A 26728-nucleotide genomic window follows, 5' to 3' on the forward strand; every position below is an offset into this window, starting at 1 on the left:
ATGGTGATAATCTCAAATACCAGGCTCTGTGTTTTAGAAATATGTGTTGAATTGAAATAGATTTTGCTTATGAATGCAGAGAAAATCTTGTTTTTCTCAAAAAAACAAAATTAGTTCTGTTAACTCTTGAGAAGAAGCTGTATGAAAAATAATTTCTATAAAGGTAACAGTCATCTAACTATATCCATAAGCTCGTTATGAAAGATCTAAAAATGTGATACATTTGAAATTAGGAATAGGAGAGGCCTTGCTTTTTTCAAGATGTTATTCTCCAACTAGTGTGTGACTAAAAGGGAAGGTATGTGACTCTTGGGGCATCCCTGCAGGTAAAGTGAATGAGCAAATTCTTAGCAGCATTATGACATCACCAGAGAGCGTGACTTAGGTCAAGAGCTTGGCAGGAGACTTTGGGAACAGTAGAATCAACAGCAATCAAGACTGGCAAGCTAACTTACTGGCCACCATAAAGCTGAAAAGGGAGCTTATTGTACCTCATGCACAGCAGCAGGTTTAACAGAAAGTAGACATGTTTATAGTCTCAGATTTACAGCACACCTTATAAACACCTTATTACTTAGAATCCAGTCTGCTGTCCTAGAAACTAAGAATGTGACTTTGTTAAGCAGTAGGATTTGTTGACATAAATGTCTTGACTAAGTTTGCCATTGTGGTTAACCAAAATGCATTTACTCCTGGGAAAGTAAACACAAGCAAACAAAATGCCTCTTATACTACAATACGGTAAGTTTCAAATTGACCAAATTTAATGCTATGACATAAATATGCTTAATGTTTATGGAATTTTTTAGAAACATTTTGCCATGTTGGGCTTACCATCCTGTATAAGTCTTACTGAATGGGAAAGTGTTTTCAGAATTACATGTGCTTAAAGACTTCATCAGAAATATTCAGAAAACCTGCCATGAATACCAGGTCTGACCGCGCAGCAAACAAAATGGTTCATGGTCTCCTTAGACATTAACGTGGACAATTCAGTTCTGCACCATGTAATAGCTACACATTGAAATGGTTAGCAACAATTAAAAATAGAGAACTAATGGAAAATAATGTTGAATAAATATTATAAAACCACACGAAAGTATGTTCAAGGAAGGCAAAGTATCTGGCTGAAACCCACACAGTTGAGAAAATTCCTAGGGAAGAATAAAAATTCAAACTGATCTTCTGGTGTTTAAAAATTCATCTATTTAACAGTAGATAAAACCCCTGGTTTGGAGGTGGATTTTTGAAACTACATACTCATAGAACCATGGGAGTATAACCAAATCAGCTTAGCAGGTTTCCTATTCTTTCAGGCTTATAGTTGGCCCTCTCCAAACCTTAAAAATTCTATAGCAGGAAAGTTCTTTACGTCAGACATAAATGGGTAGCCATGATTATATAGTTTGAACCTGCAATAATAAATTGTTTTGCAACAAAATTTATATCAACAAAGATCTATAGGACATTACTAAGAAGATGGTGTCTGTGTGACTGACAGAATAAAATGTGAACAAATATACAGTCATAAATGTACCAAATCCCATAAACTAGATCCTATAAATGACAAGGACCTGGAAATCTTTCTAAAAAAATCGTGTGACTGACTTTATGAACCACAGCAAATGAAAACGACCATATGAAACCATAAAAACATTTTGTACAAGTTTGAAACATGAGACATGTTGCTCTATAGTAGTCTATTCAAGATTATTGGGGTTTTGGTGACTAAGCTCCATGAGTCTCCTCCAAATCAAATGCAATTATAGGCCACATTAACAGAAACAGAATGTTCAAAATGAAAAAGTTGATGGTTGCTATCAAGATAGGAATTACTGTTCACAGTCCTGGGCATACAAATTAAAACTGACATTGACAAACTGAAGCAAACCCAAAGGAAAGAGATTTGAATAAAGAGATTAGTACCATATATTCTCTCATTATGAGAAATTTGAAAAAAACCAGAGATACTTAGTTTGTAAAAAAAAAAAAAAGTTTTCAGAGGAATATGATCATTGACTCAAATATGTTAAATAGAGCACAATCTAGTTTTGTTCTAGGTTCAACAAACAGAAGTTATAAGGAAACCAACAAAACATACAAATGAACTTTCTGAACAAACAACTAAAGCTGTCCAAAAATAAGATGGCCTTCCTTGGGAGGAAAGACATCACTGGAAGTGCTGAAAGGTTGAATATTGTAGGAGGGAGCGAAACACTGGAGGGAAGAGGAGGTTGGACTATACAAAGTAGTTTTCAAATGGTTTAGTGGAACCTTAGTATCTTCAAAGAAACAAGAAGACTGAGTAATATGTTAGGGTTCTGCCTCCCTCTTCAGTCAAAGCATTTTTGACTAAATCTATTTTTATATGGTGCTCTACCCATGATTTCATTTTATAAAAGGCATGTCCTATTAAAAAATCTTACACCATTCGGGAAGATGATTTCTGAAGTCAATTCTGATGCTATGATTCAGATCTCTGGAAAAAATCCATCTTTATGGTGTGACCCATTGTCATTTTACTAAGACTAGAGTAGCTCTGTTTAATGAAGTGCTGGTACTCAGAGGGCTTGGAGCATCATACATGAAGGAATAGCAATTAACTTGATGTCTACTGCCAAGAATGTGGCTTGGGCAGGAGAGAATAATTCACAGAGATATGGGGAAGGTAATATCCAGGTAAATCAGAAGAAAAAACCTGCAGTCTAGAGACGTGGGATATTGGAGTAATTTTCAGGACCACATGAATGTCGTTCACAGCAGTGTGAAAGAGGAAACACCCTTGGCCTTCAAGGGGCATCTCAATGCTGATATTACTCAAATCAAATTGCATTTTCAGTGGAGCACTAATTTTATGAGTTACTTGTAGAAAACTTAAGTCTCTGAGGACAGGAAAGGAAGAAGGCTGAGTTCATTTTTTAGATATTTAGCATGTTAAGGCCTCTGGCATAATTCCAGAGAAAGTGTACATTCTTCTTTGGCCATCTTCTTCCACAGAAAAGCAGTTGATAATTTAGAAGTATTTTCCCAGACATGATCTCATTTTGTCTCTCAATGATGACCTAAGGGATACAGGACATGCATTTTCATTCTCATTTTCCAGATGAGGGAATTGGAGATCAGAAACAATATGTGACCAGTCCAGGTCACACAGCTACTAAGTAGAGGGGCCAGGATTAAATCTGTCTTGATCCTAAAAAGGCTTTTGCAATATCTTCAGCACATGAATTCTTCAACTAAAGAACTCTGATAAAGCTAAGAGTGCCCCTAAACTTTGTCTTTTTTCTTACTACTTCCTTGTGTCTGATACACAGTTAACTGTTAATTTGACACAGCCTTAGCATTAGGATATATAAATGGACCAAAAAACCCCACTTGGATTCAAATAGTCACATCTCTATTAAAAATCAACAATCCTCTAGAAATAAACAGGTCTATTTAAAAAAATCTTAATTCAGTGACTCAGCAAATCGTGCCGTGATAGCTTTCAGTAATTACTTTATTTTCTTTTAACATCCTTATTGGAGTATAATTGCTTTACAATGGTGTGTTAGTTTCTGCTTTATAACAAAGCGAATCAGCTATACATATACATATATCCCCATATCTCCTCCCTCTTGCATCTCCCTCCCACCCTCCCTATCCCACCCCTCTAGGTGGTCACAAAGCACCGAGCTGATTTCCCTGTGCTATGTGGCTGCTTCCCATTAGCTATCTATTTTACATTTGGTAGTGTATACATGTCCATGCCACTCTCTCACTTCATCCCAGCTTATCCTTCCCCCTTCCTGTGTCCTCAAGTTCATTCTCTACGTCTGCGTCTTTATTCCTCTCCTGCTCCTAGGTTCGTCAAAACCATTTTTTTGGGGGGAGGGGGATTCCATATATATGTGTTAGCATGTGGTATTTGTTTTTCTCTTTCTGACTTACTTCACTCTATATGACAGACTCTAGGTCCATCCACCTCACTACAAATAACTCAATTTTATTTCCTTTTGTGGCTGAGTAATATTCCATTGTATATATGTGACACATCTTCTTTATCCATTCATCTGTCAATGGACACTTGGGTTGCTTCCATGTCCTGGCTATTGTAAATAGAGCTGCAATGAACACTGGTACATGACTCTTTTTGAATTATGGTTTTCTCAGGGTATATGCCCAGTAGTGGGATTGCTGGGTCATATGGTAGTTCTATTTCTAGTTTTTTAAGGAACCTCCATATTGTTCTCCATAGTGGCTGTATCAATTTACATTCCCACCAACAGTGCAAGAGGGTTCCATTTTCTCCACACCCTCTCCAGCATTTATTGTTTGTAGAATTTTTGATGATGGCCATTCTGACTGGTGTGAGGTGATACCTCATTGTAGTTTTGATTTGCAATTCTGTAATGATTAGTGACATTGATCATCCTTTCATGTGTTTGTTGGCAATCTGTATATCTTCTTTGGAGAAATGTCTATTTAGGTCTTCTGCCCATTTTTGGATTGGGTTGTTTGTTTTTTTGATATTGAGCTGCATGAGCTCCTTGTAAATTTTGGAGAATAATCCTTTGTCAGTTGCTTCATTTGCAAATATTTTCTCCCATTCTGAGGGTTGTCTTTTCCTCTTGTTTATGTTTTCCTTTGTTGTGCAAAAGCTTTTAAGTTTCATTAAGTCCCATTTGTTTATTTTTGTTTTTATTTCCATTTCTCTAGGAGGTGGGTCAAAAAGGATCTGGCTGTGATTTATATCATAGAGTGTTCTGCCTATGTTTTCCTGAAAGAGTTTTCAGTAATTACTTTTTATTTTTGTTTTTGTTTTCTTAAGTGTCTATGGTAAGAGAAGCATGCAGAAAAACATCAGGCTTAGCGTGCCCTTTTATTTTCTTTGTCTCTTCTACCACTTGAGAATGTCTGGCTTTCACCAGTCTTTTGAATGTCCAGCGAATGGATCAGTTTTGGTAAACCACCTTGAATTATATTAGCTGAAAACAAGTGTAAAGAGCCCATAAGAAGCTAGATGTCTCCCAAATTGTGTCCCTGAAGAGGGTCATTTTTTTTGACAGTTTAATCTCTAGTTTGAGACTTCAAAGTCCAGAATGCCAGCGCCTTGGGTGCAAGGATTATTAATACAAAGCAAATTCTAGAATGATGCTTATGGGAAGCAGAGAAAAAGCCACATGGATACTCTTATCTAATTTCATACTTGGAATTTTCTTCACTGTTTTCCCCAAGAAGAGACTGGATGGTGTCTATTAGAACATTTACTATTGCAACCAATTTCAGAGCAATTTCCACAAGATCAGTCCTGTTCCCCTGGGTTAGTCTAGCTGAAGATAGAGTTTCTCAAAGGGTAGTCCTTGTTCTGTGCAATACTCTGGCATAAGAGTTCCATTTTCAACCACATACTATACCCTTCCTGTGCAGAATCATAGTGATATGAGAAATCCTATAGTTAAGAAATCAATGTTCTTTGTTTAACCTAGCATTTCTCAAAGCTTGTTGGCCATTGTGCTGATCCCTTGCTTGCCCTTTCTCTGCCCTCCCCCAGCTGGGGGAGAAGTGGAAGGGAGAGGGCATTCTGGAAAGCTATGTTTTTTCAGGCTTCCATGGAAACTAACTTCCTGCTGTGTTTGGCTAATGTCAGGCTATGATGGGAGACTGGGAGAAAGGAAGAAAGAGAAACTAGGGTATTCTTCCTCCCCTGCCTCAGTGGAATTTCCTGCAACAGTGGTGTTTCCTTATAGTTCCAGCTCCCTCAGGACAGGACAGACTCTCACTGGTTCCAACTTCTAATGGGTGGCCCTAGATCCACTTCTTTCCTTTGCACTAAGGGTAGTTAGGGATTCCTGCTATTGGTAACCTATGAGTTGCTTTGCAAGTGGTGGGCCAGGTGGTTTTTCAGAAGTGTCCATAGCATTCTGCCTGCCAGGACTCACAGAACATGCTCACCTGTCCTGGCAGCAGAGCACTAGCTGCATAGAGGTCAGTATTGTAGAAATATTGTTTTGAACTCTAAATGGCAGAGATATTATGGAAATATTTTAGTGGTTTCTTTGTACCTGGCCTAAACTTATAAACAATATGTGTAGTTGTATGTATGCCTGCATATATACATACTTATATATTTATTTTTACAGAGACACTTGAAATTCTCATTTTTAAAAGAGATTTATTCACAAACATTCAAATTCAGCACTACCAAGAAAATAGCCATCTAATTTTCTAAGACTATAATAATATGAATTTCCTAAATATGAAGTCATTTAGATAAGCTTCTACATTAGAGAATCAAAATAATTATTAATTTTTTCACCAATTTATAAATGGTCTACCTAATTGATAATACAAGTTTTCTATGACACATATCCCTGAGATGGTAGCTCTTAAAATATTTAAAAATCTGTAATGGTCATTATAAAACCACTACCTCAGAAAAAAGAGAAAAGTAGAAATAGTAAGAGAGAGAATTTAAATTGTATTAAAAAATCTTGGGTTGGTCATGAAAAAAATACTTTGGGGATGGTAGCCTCTGCAATCTTAATAAGGTGAAAATAGGAAGAAAGTTGAGTCAGGCTAATAGGAAGAATTTCCTGATAGAAATTCTTTGTAGATCTGATCTAAGAAACAGATCTCATGATTGTATATTATCATTGATATTGTTACTTGAGGAGATTAAGATATTTAAGAATGTGTCACCTTGGATGCTTTAACTAATTTTCCTTTGACATTGTTTATATTATTATTTCCCTAAAAAGATTCCTTCAAATAGATATTCCAGAGGGATGCTTCTGTCAAGTCTTTATCCAAATGATGTAGACTCTATGAGTGCGTCTTGGTCTGAATCCACAAGCTACTCATAACTTGATATCTTTATGTAGGCAGAGATAAAGAAGCCCACATCAAGGGCTAAAGATCAACAACGAGGTTAACGAGTGTTACAGAGATCTAATCTCCCTTTATACAGACGGGGGTCATAGAAATAGTTTTGTTTCTTGACATTATTGTGGCCTCACTGAGTGTCACAGAAACAGTACTCCAGTTTACAGAAATTCTCACCGGCTTAAAATTGCTTATATTTTAAGAGAATTGTCCCTTTTCTTAAGTCTAGATCCAACAAAGAGTAGTGTACACATGATAGTTACAACGTACTTGTGACACCTAAGCTGCTCAAAGGCCAGGCTTGTGGCGGTGGCAAGTGGAAGACACCTATATAACAGTTACGATGTACCAGGCACTGTTTCAGACAAATCAGGCCTCCCACAAGCAGCCAGTGAAACCCCAACTACTTCAAACACCTTTAAACTCAGTTACTGCATTACTGGCTGTCAGCTCTTTACAAAACTGCATTTTTATATTTGCAGTAGAGTGAAACATCATTAGCTCTAGAATCAATTTGTTTCCACCATTTACTATTTAAATTCATAAAAATTAACCTCTTTCAGACTCAGTTTCCTCATCTTAAAACTGAATAGAAAAACTTCTTCCTCCCTTTCCCATGCAGAAGGGCCAAGGTAGCTCTGAATGGGATGCAATGATGTTAGAGTTGGAGTTCAGGTACTCCAAGGAGAAATTTGGCAAGAGGTATCAGCCTTTAGCTGGCCAGGAGCACACACAGAGGACTGTAAGTCACTGTTCTCAACAAAGATAGTTAGCAATGTGAGATTTACCACCTGATGATACACCAGGGCTTGTCTGAACCCTGGGAAACTAAAACAACCAGTTCACACTTGCCTATTGTACAATTATCACACTTAGCTAAGGAAAGTAGTGGAATTCTAAGGTTTGATAACACACACACACACACACACACACACACACAAAGAGAGAGGGAGAGAATGAATTTCCTCATTAACATACTTTAGGTGAGATGGAGAAGGCTAAGTGGATTTGCTAGCATGCACATTCCATTCTCTAAGGACAATTTACCCAAGAATGGGGAATTTATAAACTGGGAAAATATCCTAGAGGACCTTTGGAAAGGAATAGGATAGCTTGGATTAGAGGTCACATTCACTGAGCAACAACAAAATGATTAATTGCCTTTTAGTTGTTATTTTGGAACTATTAAAAAATACATTCAAGGTGAGACCTTCAAGATGGCGGAGGAGTAAGACATGGAGATCATCTTCCTCCCCACAAATACAGCAGAAATACATCTACATGTGGAACAACACCTATAGAACACCTACTGAATGCTGGCAGAAGACCTCAGACTTCCCAAAAGACGCCCTCAGGCGACCTACAGGCAGAGGCAGTGCCAAATCCAAAGCTGAACCCCAAGAGCTGTGTGAACAAAGAAGAGAAAGGGAAATTTCTCCCAGCAGCCTCAGGAGCAGCAGATTAAATCTCCACAATCAACTTAATGTACCGTGCAAATGTGGAATACCTGAATAGACAAGGAATCATCCAAAAATTGAGGTGGTGGAATTTGGGAGCAACTGTAGACTTGGGGTTTGCTTACTGCATATAATTTGTTTCTGGTTTTATGTTTATGTTAGTGTAGTATTTAGAGTTTATTATCACTGGTAGATTTGTTTATTGATTTGGTTGCTCTCTTCCTTTTTACATATATATATAAAGATATATTTTTTTAACCTTTTTCTCTCTTTGTGAGTGTGTATGTGTATGCTTCTTAGTGTGATTTTGTCTGTATAGCTTGGCTTTTACCATTTGCCCTAGGGTTCTGTCTGTCCGTTTTTTGTTTTTTTTTTAATATAGTTTTTAGTGCTTGTTATCATTGATGAATTTGTTTTCTTGGTTTCGTTGCTCTCTTCTTTCTTTCCTTCTTTTTTCTTTTTTTATTACTTTTAAATTTCTTTATTTTTAATATTTTTTCAAATTTTTTATTTTAATAACTTTACATCTTTTTTATTTTCTTTCTTTCATTCTTTTTTTCTCCGTTTTCTTCTGAGCCTTGTGGCTGACAGGGTCATGGTGCTCCAGCCGGGTGTCAGGCCTGTGCCTTTGAGGTGGGAGAGCCAAGTTCAGGACATTGGTCCACCAGAGACTTCCGAGCTCCATGTAATAACAAATGGTGAAAGCTCTCCCTGAGAACTCTGTCTCAAGGCTAAGACTCAGCTCCACTCAATAAACAGCAAGCTATAGTGCTGGACACCCTACACCAAACAACTAGCAAGACAGGAACACAGACCCACCCGTTAGCAGACAGGCTGCCTAAAATCATGAAAAGGTCACAGACAACCCAAAACACACCACCAGACGTGGTCCTGCCCAACAGAAAGACAGGGTCCAGCCTCATCCACCAGAACACACTCACCAGTCCCCTCCACCAGGAAGCCTACACAACCCACTGAACCAACATTAGCCACTGAGGTCAGACACCAAAAACAACGGGAACTACAAAACTACAGCCTGCAAAAAGGAGACCCCAAACACAGTAAGTTAAGAAAAATGAGAAGACAGAGAAACACACAGCAGATGAAGGAGCAAGGTAAAAACCCACCAGACCAAACAAATGAAGAGGAAATAGGCAGTCTACCTGAAAAAGAATTCAGAGTAATGATAGTAAAGATGATCCAAAATCTTAGAAATAGAATGGTGAATATACAAGAAACTTTTAACAAGGACCCAGAAGAACGAAAGAGCAAACAAACAATGATAAACAACACAATAAATGCAATTAAAAATTCTCTAGAAGGAATCAATACAGCATAACTGAGGCAGAAGAACAGATAAGTGACCTGGATGATAAAATAGTGGAAATAACTACTGCAGAGCAGAATAAAGAAAAAAGAATGAAAAGATTTGAGGACAGTATTAAAGACTTCTGGGACAAAATTAAATGCACCAACATTCGAATTATAGGGGTCCCAGAAGAAGAAGAGAAAAAGAAAGGGACTGAGAAAATATTTGAAGAGATTATAATTGAAAACTCCCTAATATGGGAAAGGAAACAGTCAATTAAGTCCAGGAAGTGCAGAGAGTCCCATACAGGATAAATCCAAGGAGAAACATGCCAAGACATATTAATCAAACTACCAAAAATTAAATACAATGAAAAAATATTAAAAGCAGCAAGAGAAAAACAATAAATAACATACAAGGGAATCCCCATAAGGTTAACAGCTGATCTTTCAGCAGAAACTCTGCACACCAGAAGTGAGTGGCAAGACATATTTAAAGTGATGAAAGGGAAAAACCTACAACCAAGATTACTCAAACCAGCAAGGATCTCATTCAGATTCCACAGAGAAATTAAAACCTTTACAGACAAGCAAAAGCTAAGAGAATTCAGCACCACCAAACCAGCATTACAACAAATGCTAAAGGAACTTCTCTAGGCAGGAAACACAAGAGAAGGAAAAGAGCTACAATAACAAACCCAAAACAATTAGGAAAATGGTAATAGGAACACTACCATATCGATAATTACCTTAAATGTAAATGGATTAAATCTCCCAACAAAAAATATAGACTGGCTGAATGGATACAAAACCAAGACCCATATATATACTGTCTACAAGAAACCCACGTCAGACCTAGTGACACATACAGACTAAAAGTGAGGGGAGGGAAAAAGATATTCCATGCAAATGGAAATCAAAAGAAAGCTGGAGTTGCAATTGTCATATCAGACAAAATGGACTTTAAAATAAAGATTATTACAAGAGACAAAGAAGGACACTACATAATGATCAAGGGATCAATCCAAGAAGAAGATATAACAATTGCAAATATTTATGCACCCAACATAGGAGCACCTCAATACATACAGCAAATGATAACAGCCATAAAAGGGGAAGTCGACAGTAACACAATACTACTAGGGGACTTTAACACACCGCTTTCACCAATGGACAGATCATACAAAATGAAAATAAATAAGGAAACACAAGCTTTAAATGAAACATTAAACAAGATGGACTTAATTGATATCTATAGGTATATAGATATATTCCATTCAAAAAGAATAGAATACACTTTCTTCTCAAGTGCTCATGGAACATTCTCCAGGATAGATCATATCTTGGGTCGTAAATCAAGCCTTGGTAAATTAAGAAAATTGAAATCGTATCGAGTATCATTTCTGACCACAATGTTATGAGACTAGATATCAATTACAGGAAAAAATCTGTAAAAAATACAAAAACGTGGAAGCTAAACAATACACTACTTAATAACCAAGAGATCACTGCAGAAATCAAAGAGGAAACCAAAAAATACCAAGAAACAAATGACAGTGAAAACATGACAACCCAAAACCTATGGGATGCAGCAAAAGCAGTTCTAAGAGGGAAGTTTATAGCAATACAATCCTACCTCAAGAAACAAGAAACATCTCAAATAAACAACCTAACCTTACACCTAAAGCAATTAGAGAAAGAAGAACAAAAAGACCCCCAAAGTTAGCAGAAGGAAAGAAATCATAAACATCAGATCAGAAATAAATGAAAAAGAAATGAAGGAAACGATAGCAAAGATCAATAAAACTAAAAGACGGTTCTTCGAGAAGATAAACAAAATTGATAAACCATTAGCCAAACTCATCAAGAAAAAAAGGGAGAAGACTGAAATCAATAGGATTAGAAATGAAAAAGGATAAGTAACAACTGACACTGCAGAAATACAAAGGATCATGAGAGATTACTACAAGCAACTATATGCCAATAAAATGGACAACCTGGAAGAAATGGACAAATTCATAGAAAGGCACAACCTTCTGAGACTGAACTAGGAAGAAATAGAAAATATAAACAGCCCAATCACAAGCACTGAAATTGAGACTGTGATTAAAAATCTTCCAACAAACAAAAGCCCAGGACCAGACGGCTTCACAGGCGAATTCTATCAAACATTTAGAGAAGAGCTAACACCTATCCTTCTCAAACTCTTCCAAAATATAGCAGAGGGAAGAACACTTCCAAACTCATTCTACGAGGCCACCATCACGCTGAAACCAAAACCAGACAAAGATGTCACAAAGAAAGAAAACTACAGGCCAATATCACTGATGAACATAGATGCAAAAATCCTCAACAAAATACTAACCAACAGAATCCAACAGTACATTAAAAGGATCATACACCGTGATCAAGTGGGGTTTATCCCAGGAATTCAAGGATTCTTCAATATACGCAAATCAATCAATGTGATACACCATATTAACAAATTGAAGAAGAAAAACCAAATGATCATCTCAATAGATGCAGAGAAAGCTTTCGACAAAATTCAACACCCATTTATGATAAAAACCCTCCAGAAAGTAGGCATAGAGGGAACTTACCTCAACATAATAAAGGCCATATGTGACAAACCCACAGCCAACATCGTTCTCAATGGTGAACTGAAACCATTTCCCGTAAGATCAGGAACAAGACAAGGTTGTAACTCTCACCAGTATTATTCAACATAGTTTTGGAAGCCACAGCAATCAGAGAAGAAAAAGAAATAAAAGGAATCCAAATAGTGAAAGAAGAAATAAAGCTGTCACTTTACTTCTGTTAGTAAGAAGTTTTTATTCTGCAAACAAAAAAAGCTGTTTGCAGGTGACATGATACTATACATAGAGAATCCTAAAGATGTTACCGGAAAAGTACTAGAGCTAATCAATGGATTTGGTAAAATAGCAGGGTACAAAATTGATGCCCAGAAATCTCTTGCATTCCTATACACTAATGATGAAATATCTGAAAGAGAAATTAAGGAAACACTCCCATTTACCACTGCAACAAAAAGAATAAAATACCTAGGAATAAACCTACCTAAGGAGACAAAAGACCTGTATGCAGAAAACTGTAAGACACTCGTGAAAGAAATTAAAGATGATACAAACAGATGGAGAGATATACCATGTTCTTGGATTGTAAGAATCAACATTGTGAAAATGACTAAACTACCCAAAGCAATCTACAGATTTAATGCAATCCCTATCAAACTACCAATGGCATTTTTCACAGAACTAGAAAAAAATTTTCATAATTTGTATAGAAACACAAAAGACTCCGAATAGCCAAAGCAATCTTGAGAAAGAAAACCGGAGCTGGAGGAATCAGGCTCCCTCACTTCAGACTATACTACAAAGCTACAGTAATCAAGACAGTATGGTACTGACACAAAAACAGAGAATAGATCAATGGAACAGGATAGAAAGCCCAGAGATAAACCCACACATACATGGTCACCTTATCTTTGATAAAGGAGGCAAGAATATACAATGGAGAAAAGACAGCATCTTCCATAAGAAGTGCTGGGAAAATTGGACAGCTACATGTAAAGGAATGAAATTGGAACACTCCCTAACACCGTACACAAAAATAAACTCCAAATGGATTAAAGACCTAAATTTAAGGCCAGACACTATCAAACTCTTAGAGGAAAACATAGGCAGAACACTCTATGACATAAATCACAGCAAGATCCTTTTTGAACCACCTCCTAGAGAAATGGAAATAAAAATAAAAATAAACAAATGGGACCTAATGAAACTTCAAAGCCTTTGCACAGCAAAGGAAAACATAAACATGATGAAAACACAGCCCTCAGAATGGGAGAAAATATTTGCAAATGAAGCAACTGACAAAGGATTAATCTCCAAAATTACAAGCAGCTCATACAGCTCAATATCAAAAAAACAAACAACCCAGTCCAAAAATGTGCAGAAGACTTAAATAGACATTTCTCCAAAAAAGATATACAGATGGCCAACAAACACATTAAAGGATGCTCAACATCACTAATCATTAGAGAAATGCAAATCAAAACTTCAGTGAGGTATCACCTCACAGCATTCAGAATGGCCATCATCAAAAAATCTACAAACAATAAATGCTGGAGAGGGTGTGGAGAAAAGGGAACCCTCTTGCACTGTTGGTGGGATTGTAAATAGATACAGCCACTATGGAGAACAGTATGGAGGTTCCTTAAAAAAGTAAAAATAGAACTACCATACGACCCAGCAATTCCCACTACTGGGTATATACCCTGAGAAAACCATAATTCAAAAAGAGACATGTACCATAATGTTCATTGCAGCACTGTTTACAATAGCCGGGACATGGAAGCAACCTAAGTGTCCATTGACAGATGAATGGATAAAGAAGATGTGGCACATATATACAATGGAATATTACTCAGCCATAAAAAGAAATGAAATTGAGTTATTTGTAGTGAGGTGGGTGGACTTAAAGACTGTCATACAGAGTGAAGTAAGTCAGAAAGAGAATAACAAATACCGTATGCTAACACATATATATGTAATCAAAAAAAAAATGGTTGTGAAGAACCTAGAGGCAGGACAGGAATAAAGATGCAGACATAGAGAATGGATTTGAGGACACGACCAGCAGTAAGGGTAAGCTGGGACGAAATGAGAGAGTGGCATGGACTTATATATACTACCAAATGTAAAACAGATAGTTGGAAGCAGCCCCATAGCACAGGGAGATCAGCTCAGTGCTTTGTGAACACCTAGAGGGGTGGGATAAGGAGGGTGGGAGGGAGAGGCAAGAGAGAGGAGATATGGGGATATATGTATATATACAGGAAAGTGTGGGAAACTGATGCCAAATCTTCAGCCGTCTTGCTAGGACGGGTGGCTAGCAAGATATGGAGAAGGAACTGAGACCCCAGATTAAAGCTGGGACCCCTGACGGCCTGCACCCTCAGTCAAAGTTTGCTGTATTATCTTTTATACTTTTTTGTATGCCTGGAATATTTCTATATATTTACTTTTAAATTTAAATAAATTAAATGCATGGGGAACTACATTTTTTTCTTGAGGGTTACATATATTAATTTTCATTTACCTAGCTAAATATTAGAGTGAATTTTTATTTTAACAATTTTTAATTTAACAGTTTTGACCAATAATAGTATAAAAAGCACTAGATAATTGGATCTAAATGATGGAAAGTGTGACATGGATAAGCCCAAATACTGGCTATCTAAAACTAACTTCTTCCAAGGTTTTGACTTATGTTTGACTTATTCAACCAACATAAGTGGGATACAGGCTACTCTGAGTCATTGAATACATGTACTGCATAGTTTGAAGCCACTCCCTACTCATTCAAACATCTCCATTTTTAACTGCTCTTTCTGGTGCTGATCTTCAAGAAGTCTCCTTCAGCTATTTACCATCAGTGAGATAAACCCCATACTAGTGCAGATGCCCCCTTCCCCCAACCGGGAGCCCAAAGGCTTGTGCATGACTAGATTTTAGCTATATGTGCTCTTCCTTGATCTGGCTTTGGTGATAAAGCCACCTAGCAAGACTGGATGCATCTTTTCATATCCAGTGTTTCCTTGGAGCATAATCTGAAATAAGTAAGAGTGGGCACTAAAATGTTAGCATTCCTGAGAATGGATGTACATTTGTTTTCTCAATAAGAACAGCAACCTTCATTATGTGCTAGGAAAAAGTCTAAACACTTTCACTTTATCTTGTTTAATCCTCAAAACATTCCAGAAGAAAATAGAATCATTTCCATTTTATAGATAAGGAAATTGGGGCTCAGAGATGTTAAGTATCTTGCCAACATGTTAAGATGTTGACAGAGTTAAGTGGTGAAGCCAGGATTTGGACCAAGGCAATTCATCTCCCCAAATACAGAGTTCTAGGCCTTTTATCTTTTCAATTATGAAGGAAGATGGCTTTGCCAGGCAGATATATGGGTAGATTGGCTTCTTTCATCTTGGCTAACCTCGGGGAGTAAGTACTAGGGAAATACTTAGCTTATATGAAAAGAATCTTTTTGTTCTGGTTTTGATCTAGTTCTCTGGCAGGCTTGTTAAGATTTGTCTTAACACGTACATTTCCCTTGCCAAAGCACACGTGGTATGTTTGGACATATGGTCTCATTTTTATGATCTTTTAACCTTTACATACTTTAAATGCTTCATGATGGGGTTAATTATTTGTGGTGACCAAGATTGGCAGCAGGTCTGATGGGGCCATGTTTAGCATCCCTAAGGAATGAGAGGATTGATACCCTGTAGAACATACTTTCAAAGATAAATATATAAATGTAAAGGAGAAATTCTTGACGCATTCATTAATAAGCAAAGTCTAGCGATATCTCATGGCAAATTGGTAAATTTATTCTGAGACCTATCATTATAAGTGGTTTTGAGATTAACCTTACTGTACTTCTAACCATTTTTAAAATGGATAAATATTGGGTAATCTGAATTACTTAGAAAATCATCATTTAAGTATTGTTTGTCTTTATATGTACTGAACACAGTTGGGCTGGAGTAGTCAAAAAACTGAATACAGTAAGATTGGTTAAAAGATTCCAACTTTATTAAGCTTTAAAAATATGTCTTAGGTAACTTAATGGTGTGATCTCTAAATGTCACAGAATTATAAATAACTTTAAATCAGTTTTAACTGTAAAATGTGATAGTAAACCAAGTTCTTATCCTTCTAGGAACCCTTTGACAAGGCAGTTAAAATGAAATAAAGAAAGTTAGTGAAACACCAAGTGAAGTCAAAAACAGATGCATGGTATTCAAAGACCTTATACAATATAAAGTTTATATGGTATATGCATAATATATGTTTACCATTGCTTCAACTGCTTGGCTTTAACAAACCATGTCAGTGGACATGAGCCTGCCTTTAGAAATAGTGAAGAGGCTAGATTCAGAGGTACAGGTTACTGAGGTTTGGATCCAGTGAATACGGTTGTGGGCCTAAATCCTGGATACCTGGATGGCTTGTTCCCCTACGCTATAAGCAGGGGGCAATTTTTTCCCCAGGGAACATTTGGCAATGTTTGCAAATATTTTTGTCACAACTGGGGAAGGGGGTACTATTGGCACCTATTGGGTAGAGGCCAGGGATCCTGTTAAACATTTGACAGTGCACAGGTGAGCACCCTCCCCCTGCCCATAAAGAATTATTCAACCCCAAATACAATAGTGTTGAAGTTGAGAAACTTTCTATAAATCAAGATGATCTAAGTTGGTTTTTATAGATACAGGCAGCTTTCAGATTGGATCTCAGAAAAGTCTCTCATGCTGTGCAGCTCATTAAAAAAGTCAATCTGCCCTCCAAATGCTCTCACTCCACCCCACCTGGTGAGCAACCCTTGCCAGTGCTGGTGTTCCTCCAAAGTGCCTCCTGCTCTGGTGGACCAGCCCCATATGCCCACAACAGTTGTGGCCAAACCTCTCAGCCAGCCCGGCCAGGGACCAGCCTCACCCACCAGTGTACCTGCAGCACCAAAACAGGAGGACATGTGCAGCTCACACATGGGGTATCCTGGAGCATATAGCTCTGGTGACCAGGTGGAGATTGCGTCACTGGGCACCACAGGACACCTTCTACGTATGGCCACTCTTTCAAAGCTGGGAAATGTAGCTGATATACATAATACATAGAAACAAACACAGAGAGTTAGACAAAATGAGGAGACAAAGGAGTGCCTTCCAAACAAAAGAACATCCTCCCACCCCCCAAAAAAGAACAAAATGAAATGGAGATAAGCAATTAAAGCTAATAAAGAGTTCAAAGTGACAGTCATAAATATGCTCACCAAACTTGGGAGAAGAATGGATGAACACAGTGAGAACTTAAACTAAGAGACAGAAATTATAAAAAAGAACCAATCAAAACTGAAGAATATAAAAACTGAAATAAAAAATACACTAATGGGAATCAACAGCAGATTAGAGGATGCAGAAGAATGGATCAACAATCTAGAAGACAGGGTAGTGGAAATCACCTGATCAGAACAACAAAAAGATAAAAGAATAAAAAAGAATGAGGATAGTTTAAGGGATCTCTGAGACAACATCAAGCATACTAACATTTGCATTTTAGGAGTTCCAGAAAAAGAAGAGAGAGAGAAAGGGTCAGAAAAACCTATTTGAAGAAATAATGCCTGAAAACTTCCCTAACCTGGTGAAGAAAACAAACATCCAAGTCCAGGAACACAGAGAGTCCCAAAGAAGATGAACCCAAAGTAACCCACACCAAGGGAACATTATAATTAAAATGCAAAATGTTAAAGAAAGAATCTTAAAAGCATCAAGAGGAAAACAACTAGTTATGTACAAGGGACCCCCCCACCATAAGACTATCAGATGATCTTTCAGCAAAAACTTTACAAGCCAGAAGGGACTGACACTATATACTTAAAGTGCTGAAAGAAAACAAAAGCAAAAACAAAAAACTTACAACCAGTAATACTTTACCTGGTAAGGTTCTCATTAAGTATTGAGGGAGAGATAAAGAGTTTCCTAGATAAGCAAAAGCTAAAGGAGTTCATCACCAGTAAGCTGGCCTTACAAGAAATATTAAAGGGACTTCTTTAAAAGGAAAAGAAAATGTCATAACTAGAAATAAGAAAATTATGAAGGAAAAAAATCTCACTGGTAAAGGCAAACATACACTAAAAGTAGTGGATCAACCACCTATAAAGCTAGTATGAGGGTTAAAAGACAAAAGTAGTAAAAATCATCTATAGCTACAATAATTAGTTAAGCAATACACAAAATAAAAAGATGTAAAATATGATGCCAAAAACATAAAACGTGTGGTAGGAGGGAGTAAAAATGTAGTGCTTTTAGAATGTGCATGAACTTAAGCAACCATCAACTTAAAATAGACTGCTATATACAAATGTTGTTATAAATGAACCTCATGGTAACCACAAACCAAAAACCTATAACAGATATACAAGAAATAAAGAGAAAGGAACACAAACATAGCATTAAAGAATGTCATCAAATCACAAGGAAAAAAAACAAGAAAAAAATGAAAGGAGAACTGCAAAAATAACCAGAAAAAATTATCAAAATAGCAATAAGTACATATCTATCAATAATTAGTTTAAATATAAAGGGACTAAATGCTTCAATCGAAACACATAGGGTGGCTGAATGAATTTTTACAAAGACCTATACATATGCTGCCTACAAGAGACTCACTTCAGATCTAAAGACACACAAACCGAAAATGAAGTGTTGGAAAAAGATATTCCATGAAAATGAAAAGAAAAGCTAGGATAGCAATACTTATAGCAGACAAAATAGACTTTAAAACAAAGACTATAACAAGAGACAAAGAAGGGCATTACATAAAGGGATCAATCTAAGAAGAAGATATAACACTTGTAAATATCTATGCAACCAATATAGGAGCATGTAAATAAATAAAGCAAATAGTATTAAATATAAAGGGAGATATTGATAATAATACAATAATAGTAGGGGACTTTAATACCCCCTTACATCAATGGATAGATCCTCCAGACAGAAAATCAATTAGGAAACATTGGCCTTAAATGACACATCAGACAAATGGACTTAATAGATAAATAGAACATTACACTCAAAAACAACAGAAAACAAATTATTTTCAAGTGCAAATGGTACATTATCCAGCTGAGATCACATGTAAGGTCACAAAACAAGTCTCAATAAATTTAAGAAGGTTGAAATCATATCAAGCATCTTTTCCTACCACAGTGGTATGAAACTAGAAATTCATTACAAGGAAAAAACACAAACACGTGGAGGCTAAGCCACATGTTATTAAACAACCAATGGATTGTGAAGAAAAAAAAATACCTTGAGGCAAAGGAAAATGAAAACACAATGTTCCAAAACCTATAGGACACAGCAAAAGCAGTTCTAAGAGGGCAGTTTATAGTGATACAGGCATACCTCAGAAAATAAGAAAAAATCTCAAATAAACAATCTAACCTCACACCTAAAAGAACTGGAAAAAGAAGAACAAAGCCCAAAGTCTATATACCAATAACAAACTATCAGAAAGAGAAATTAAGAAAACAATCCCATTTACAATTGCATCAAAAAGAATGAATACCTGGGAATAAATCTAACCAAGAATATGAAAGACCTATACACTGAAAACTATAAGACACTGATGAAAGAAATTGAAGACAACATAAATAAATAGAAAGATATACCATGCTCATGCACTGGAAGAATAAATATTGTTAAAATGTCCATACTACTCAAAGCAATCTACAGATTCAGTGCAATTCCTGTCAAAATATAGATGGCATCTTTCACAGAACTAGAACAAATAATCCTAAAATTTGCATGGAACCACAAAAGACGCTAAACAACCAAAGCAATCTTAAGAAAGAAGAACAAAGCTAGAGGGATCATGCTGCCTGATTTTGAACTATATAACAAAGCTGTAGTAATCAAAACTGTATGGTACTGGCACAAAAACAAGACACACAGATCAATGGAAAAGAATAGAGAGTACAGAAATAAATCCATGCTAATATGTTCAAATAATTTATGACAAAGGAGTCAAGAATATATAATGGGGAAAAGACAGTCTCTTTAATAAATTGTGCTGGAAAAATTAGACAGCTATATGCAAAAGAATGAGAGTGGATCACTTTCTTACACCATATACAAAAATAAACTCAAAATAGATTAAAGACTTAAATGTAACACCTGAAACCATAAAACTCCTAGAAGAAAACATAGGTAGTAAGCTCTCTGACATCAGTTTTAATAATATTTTTTTTGGATCTGTCTCCTCAGGTAAGGGCAACAAAAGCAAGAATAAACAAATGGGACTACATCAAACTAAAAAGCTTTGTACAGTTGTGGAAACCACCAACAAAATGAAAAGTCAATCTACTGAATGGGAGAAGATATTTACAAATGATACACCCAATAACCAATATATACAAAGAAGTCACACAACTCAATATGGAAAAACAATCAGATTAAAAATGGGCAGAGGACCTGAACAGCCATTTTTCCAAGGAAGACACACAAATGGACAGCAGGCACATGAAAAAATATTCAACATCCCTAATCATTAGGGAAATGCAAATCAAAACCACAATGAGATACCATCTTATACCGGTCAAAATGACTATTATCAAAATGACTACAAAAAAGTGTTGGCAAGGATGTAAAGAAAAGAGAAGCTTGTGCACTGTTGGTGGGGATGTTAATTGGTGCAGCCACTGTGGGAAACAGTATGGAAGTTCCTCAAAAAATTAAAAATAGAAGTACCATATGATACAGCAATTCCAGTTCTGGGTATTTATCAGAAAACAAAAACCCTAATTTGTAAAGATATATGCACCCTTATGTTTGTTGAGGCATTATTTACAATAGCCAAGATATGGAAGCAATATCCATCAATAGATGAATAGATAAAGATGTGGTATGTGGTATATATATATATATATATATATATATATATACATATATACATACACACACACACACAATAGAATAGTAATGAGCCATAAAAAGAATCAAATCTTGCCATTTGTGACAACACTGATGGACCTAGAGGTTTTGCTAAGGTATTATTATACTTAGTGAAATAAGTCAGACAGAGAAAAACAAATACTGTATGTTTTCACTTATATGTGGAATCTAAAAAACAAAAGAAACAAACAAAAAAGCAAAGAAAGACTCTAGATACAGAGAACAAACTGGTGGTCACCAGAGGGGAGTGAGTGGGGTGTTGGGCAAATCCATGAGGGAATTAAGAGGTACAAACTTCCAGTTATAAAATAAATAAGTTAACAGAGATGTAATGTACAGCATAGGGAATACAGTAAAAAACATCATATTAACTTTGTATGGTGACAGATAGTTACTAGACTTATCATGGTGATCAATTCACAATGTATATAAATCACTCTGTTGTACACCTGAAACTGATACATTGTTTGTCAACTATATTTCAATTTAAAAAGTCAAACTGGGACTTCCCTAGTGGAACAGTGGTTAAGAATCCACCTGCCAATGCAGGGGACACGGGTTTGAGCCCTGGTCCGGGAAGATCTCACATGCTGCGGAGCAACTAAGCCCGTGAGCCACAACTACTGAGCCTTTGCTCTAGAGCCTGTGAGCCAAAACTACTGAGCCCACGTGCCACAACTACTGAAGCCCGCATGCCTAGAGCCAGTGCTCCGCAACAAGAGAAGCCACCTCAGTGAGAAGCCCACACACCGCAATGAAGAGTAGCCCCTGCTCGCCACAACTAGAGAAAGCCTGCATGCAGCAACGAAGACCCAACGCAACCAAAAATAAATAAATAAATAAAATTGATTCTAAATAAATAAAAAGTCAAACTGAATAAAGTGCCTGGGGCAGAATTTAGTCTCCAGATTGATTAATGACTATCCTGAAATATAAGCTTTAAATCTTGCTAAGTTTATTATTAACCATTCCAGACACTCTTAAACATTTAATCTGTAGAGAAAAAACCTTAACTCTTTGTTCTTGGGCAGGAACCTTTATCCAAGGTGTTCCACAGAGTGTTGGCTTTGGGGTAAGCTGCCCAGGTTCAAATCTAAGCTTTTCATTTACTAGCGAAAGACATTGAACAAGTTATTCCATATTTCTCTGCCACAGTTTCCTCATCTGTAATATAGGGATAATAGTACTTAACCCACAGGGTTGTTGGGGGAATAAATGAATAAATAAATGTCATATCTCCTCTAATGCTTCATATAGTGTGACAATAACAGAAGGAAGACTAAAAATAGAGTCAGAATTACAAGGGTCTAATCTAAACTCTGTTCCCAACTAGCTGTGTGACCTTGAACAACTGAGCATGATTATACAATTGGAGGGACTGAATTAAATAATCTCTGAAGCACCCTCTAGAGTTAACATTCTATAGTTAGGAGTATGTTTTCTACAAACCCTTGCTTTAGGTGGGGCCTCAAAATAGAGTGGAAAGAAAGCATAATAGAAAAAAAAGAGAAATATAAGGTGAAACATAAACAAAGAAGGAAAAGGTTATTAGGAAAGGAGTACAATGAGAAATAGAAGGTAAATGTATGCAGGTTCAATCAGACAACTGGTTGATATTTTCTATTTTTAAAAAACATTGGTTATACATACAATGGAATATTACTCAGCCATAAAAAGAAATGAAATCGAGTTATTTGTAGTGAGGTGGATGGACCTAGAGTCTGTCATACAGAGTGAAGTAAGTCAGAAAGAGAAAAACAAATACCATATGCTAACACATATATATGGAATCTAAGGAAAAAAAAAAAAGGTCATGAAGAACCTAGGGGCAAGATGGGAATAAAGACACAGACCTACTAGAGAATGGACTTGAGGATATGGGGAGGGGGAAGGGTAAGCTGGGATGAAGTGAGAGAGTGGCATGGACATATATACACTACCAAACGTAAAATAGATAGCTAGTGGGAAGCAGCTGCATAGCACAGGGAGATCAGCTTGGTGCTTTGTGACCACCTAGAGGGGTGGGATAGGGAGGGAGGGAGGGAGGGAGACGCAGGAGGGAAGAGATATGGGAACATATGTATATGTATAACTGATTCACTTTGTTATAAAGCAGAAACTAACACACCATTGTAAAGCAATTATACTCCAATAAAGATGTTAAAAAAAAAAAAACCAAACAAACATTGGTTGTATTTTGTAGTACGGCCTTCGCTTTTTCGTGGAGTCTCCTCACCCTGGAGTTGCCACTTTAGGAAATCAATTAATCTCTGGCTTTACTCCTCCCACGTCCTCTCCCTGATCAATCCCCTGCACTTCTAGAGATTGAAAAATAACTGCAGAGAAGAAAGGAAAGGGCTGTAGTAGAATCAAGGAAACCTCCTTCCCTGAGAGGCCTCCTGGAGAAGGAGAATTTCCTGCCTTTTTAAGTGGGCTACCAAAATTGGTATTTCGCTCCTATCCCCAGAGCTTCGGTTGCTCTTTCACTTCCCACTTCCTCAAGAGCACCGGGTGACAAAGTTATGGAGAAGCGCCTGCAGGAGGCCCAGCTGTACAAGGAGAAAGGGAACCAATGTTACCGGGAAGGGAAGTGCCGAGATGCTGTGCGTGGGCACCATCGAGCTCTGCAGCAGCTGCGGGGTCTCGATCCAAGTCTGCCCTCCCCGATGCCTAATCTGGGACCTCAGGGCCCGGCCCTCACACCTGAACAGGAAAACGTACTGCACACCACCCAGACAGACTGCTACAACAACCTAGCTGCCTGTCTTCTTCAGATGGAGCCAGTAAACTATGAACGGGTGAAAGAATACAGTCAGAAAGTCCTGGAACGACAGCCTGATGATGCCAAGGCCCTGTATCGGTCTGGGGTGGCCTCTTTCCACCTGCAGGTCTATGACCAGGCTTGGCACTACCTCATGGCTGCTGTCAATAGGCAGCCAAAAGATGCCAGTGTCCGGCGGTACCTTCAGCTAACGGAGTCGGAATGCAGCAGCTACCATCGGAAAGAGAAGCAGCTCTACCTGGGCATGTTTGGTTAACAAAGAAGAAAGATACCCCTCCACTGGAACTTAGGTGAACCATTAAAGACCCACCAAGGGGAAACCTGAGCCTCAGCAAGAGAAATTAACCCCATACCTCTGACAGAGGTGAACTTCTACTTTGTTTCTAGTTCTGCACAAACTCTTTATTGCTTATGTAGTCTGTGTCTGTTTTTGTTTCTCCATCTATGTATTTATATGGCTTTTAATCTGTGGTATTATTAGGGACATTTGCCTTGAGAAATACAACCAGAAAACATTAATCAGTTATGGGTGGAATTAATCATATCTTTGGCATAGATTTTAATGATAGATGTTGGTAGATGTAGTCATTTACAAAGGAGAAGGTTAGCAGAGGATGAAGTAATAAGGAAGGCAGAAAGGAGTTTCTTCCTTCGTTTCCTCAGATGCCCAAAGCCAAAGTTACACAGGCTGCAAACTGGCAAATATATATACTGTGAAACTAGACAATTATAAATTGGACCCACACGGCTCAGAATGAAAGATTTGAAATTAACCATCTTGATTAAAATAATTCCTTTTTCTTAATGTTCCACATACATTCAGATTCTTTTTCCCCCAAAAAGTATCCAGTTCGTCTTGTTTCTCTTGGTAATTTCTAGTCCTTGCTATTGTTCACACTCAGATCATTAATATAGTATACTTATTTTTTTTTTTTATTAAACCCTTCTGTCTTAAAACCTCTGGAGTCAAGCATTTAAGTATATATTTTGTAATCTTTTAAAAGCCCTCATGCCAAAAAAACACTCGTAAACATTTTAATTTTTAATAGGTGAATATCTATAGTATGCTCATTTCTCTAAAAAAACATAGGAAAGACGGTTTACCAAGTCTTCTAGAAACAATACCATAAAAGAACAGGATAAGAACATAGATCTGTTCTTTACCTGTTACCCACCCCCTTGTATTTTACAAGTGCTCACTTCCTTAAAGAGGAGGGAAACGGTGAGGAAAGGTTCTCTTTCCTTAGTGCCTTTTAAGCACCAGTGAACTTTCTGGAAGCTTTGTTGGGCATGGGTGCAGGCGCAGATCTGGTGTAGTCATGGCTCAGTAGGAGGCTTCATCAACTGGGAGCTCCTTTGTCATTCTGCTAATGTCCACAATATATGAGTTGTACGGAGTAGATGAGACCATAATAGCACTGCCTCTACCTTTATGAGTGAAGGTAATAAGCATGTGTCATTAGCCATCATATAACCACAGACAGATTTCTGACAAAACCCCCTTAGTCTTGCCAAGTGTACACGAGCTCTTCTCCCTTTATCAGTAATGCGTCTCTCTCAATGAGCTAGGCTCCTCTTTGAGTCTCCCTGTACCCTTAAATAATACAACCATCAACTTACAAACAAAAAGTTTTTACACCAAATAATCTTTTAAATCCAAGGACAGAACTAACAAAAGTTGAATATTTTATTCCTCTTCCAAGCTTCTTAAATTTCTAAGCCTAGACTGTTGCCAAATTATGTCATGGTTGTGTGTTATGCTTGTTTGGGGTTGGTTTTGCTTTCTGATTTTCTTTTTTTTCCCTAAGACTTGATGTTACAGTAAGCTGTGTTCTGCATCAATGAGGAGAAAATAAAACTGATATTTTAAAAAAACATAAAAACCAAAAAAAAAATTGGTTTATGCTACATTGTGAATGAATCATTTATTCATGAAAAAGACCTGGTTGATATTTTTAAATTAAGCACCCACAGTATGCTAGGTCCTGGGGATATGATGGACAAGCCCTCAGAGAATTTACAGATGATTATGGAATATGTAAACAGACAGCCAGAAAGAGAACACAAGAAGCTAACCTCATCTGGAGGGTCAGAGGAGGATTCCCTGAAAAAGGGTGGTGAAGGTTGGGCTAGAGCATTCTGGGCAGAGAAAATAGCATTCACAAAGGCCCTGAGATAGGAGCGAGCCTGGTTTTCAAGAATAGAATGATTTCATGTGCGGCTGCAACTGGGAAGAAAATGAAGCAAGAAAAGATAAGCACATCCTCTAAGGACCTGCTAGTCGGTTGAAATGAAAACCATTCCATTTCATCCCCTGTGTCTGCTATAATGTGGGATGGCCACATGCGGTTTGACCTTCCCCAACTATCAATCGTCCTATAATAAGGAATAACACAAATCCTAACCTGGTTACCCCCAGAGAATCCCTTTCAGGTCATCTGAGGGCAAAAAAAACCCGGTGCATTTTGACAAGGGGAAATTCCTCAGGAAAGAAAAGAAGTAAGGAGAGAATGTTAAATATGCCTCCTTATGTTTCCTCCTTACCCTCATTCCTGTATGTATCTCATGCAAAGTGTTCCCCCTTTTCCTTAGATTCTATCTCCCTTCCTCAAGAACAGCTTTTTCCCCTCTTTTTTTCTTTTTTCTTTCTCTTTTTCCCCCTTTGGCCCAAACCATAGTACTGAAAATGTAAAACCTGCAGTTTTGGGTATGTTACCAAAGGAAACAGTTTTACTTGTTTTTGCCAAAATATTTTCAAAGTAGCTGGAGAGCTGTCAA

At 37.2% G+C, this 26728-nt stretch overlaps 1 protein-coding gene across 1 annotated transcript; it reads left to right on the plus strand.

The window, feature by feature from the left end:
* Positions 1-23690: 23690 nt before the first annotated feature.
* LOC132363558 (tetratricopeptide repeat protein 9C-like) lies at positions 23691-24356 on the plus strand. Its single transcript, XM_059919240.1, has one exon. It carries the CDS (start codon positions 23691-23693, stop codon positions 24204-24206), a length of 516 nt encoding a protein of 171 aa, XP_059775223.1. The 3' UTR covers positions 24207-24356.
* Positions 24357-26728: the final 2372 nt, after the last annotated feature.

This window comes from Balaenoptera ricei, chromosome 3, assembly GCF_028023285.1.
Source record: "Balaenoptera ricei isolate mBalRic1 chromosome 3, mBalRic1.hap2, whole genome shotgun sequence".
Lineage (NCBI taxonomy): Eukaryota > Metazoa > Chordata > Mammalia > Artiodactyla > Balaenopteridae > Balaenoptera > Balaenoptera ricei.

Excerpts from the sequence above, each read along its gene's own strand:
- LOC132363558 (XM_059919240.1), top strand. The coding sequence starts at position 23,691 with ATGGAGAAGCGCCTGCAGGAGGCCCAGCTGTACAAGGAGAAAGGGAAC.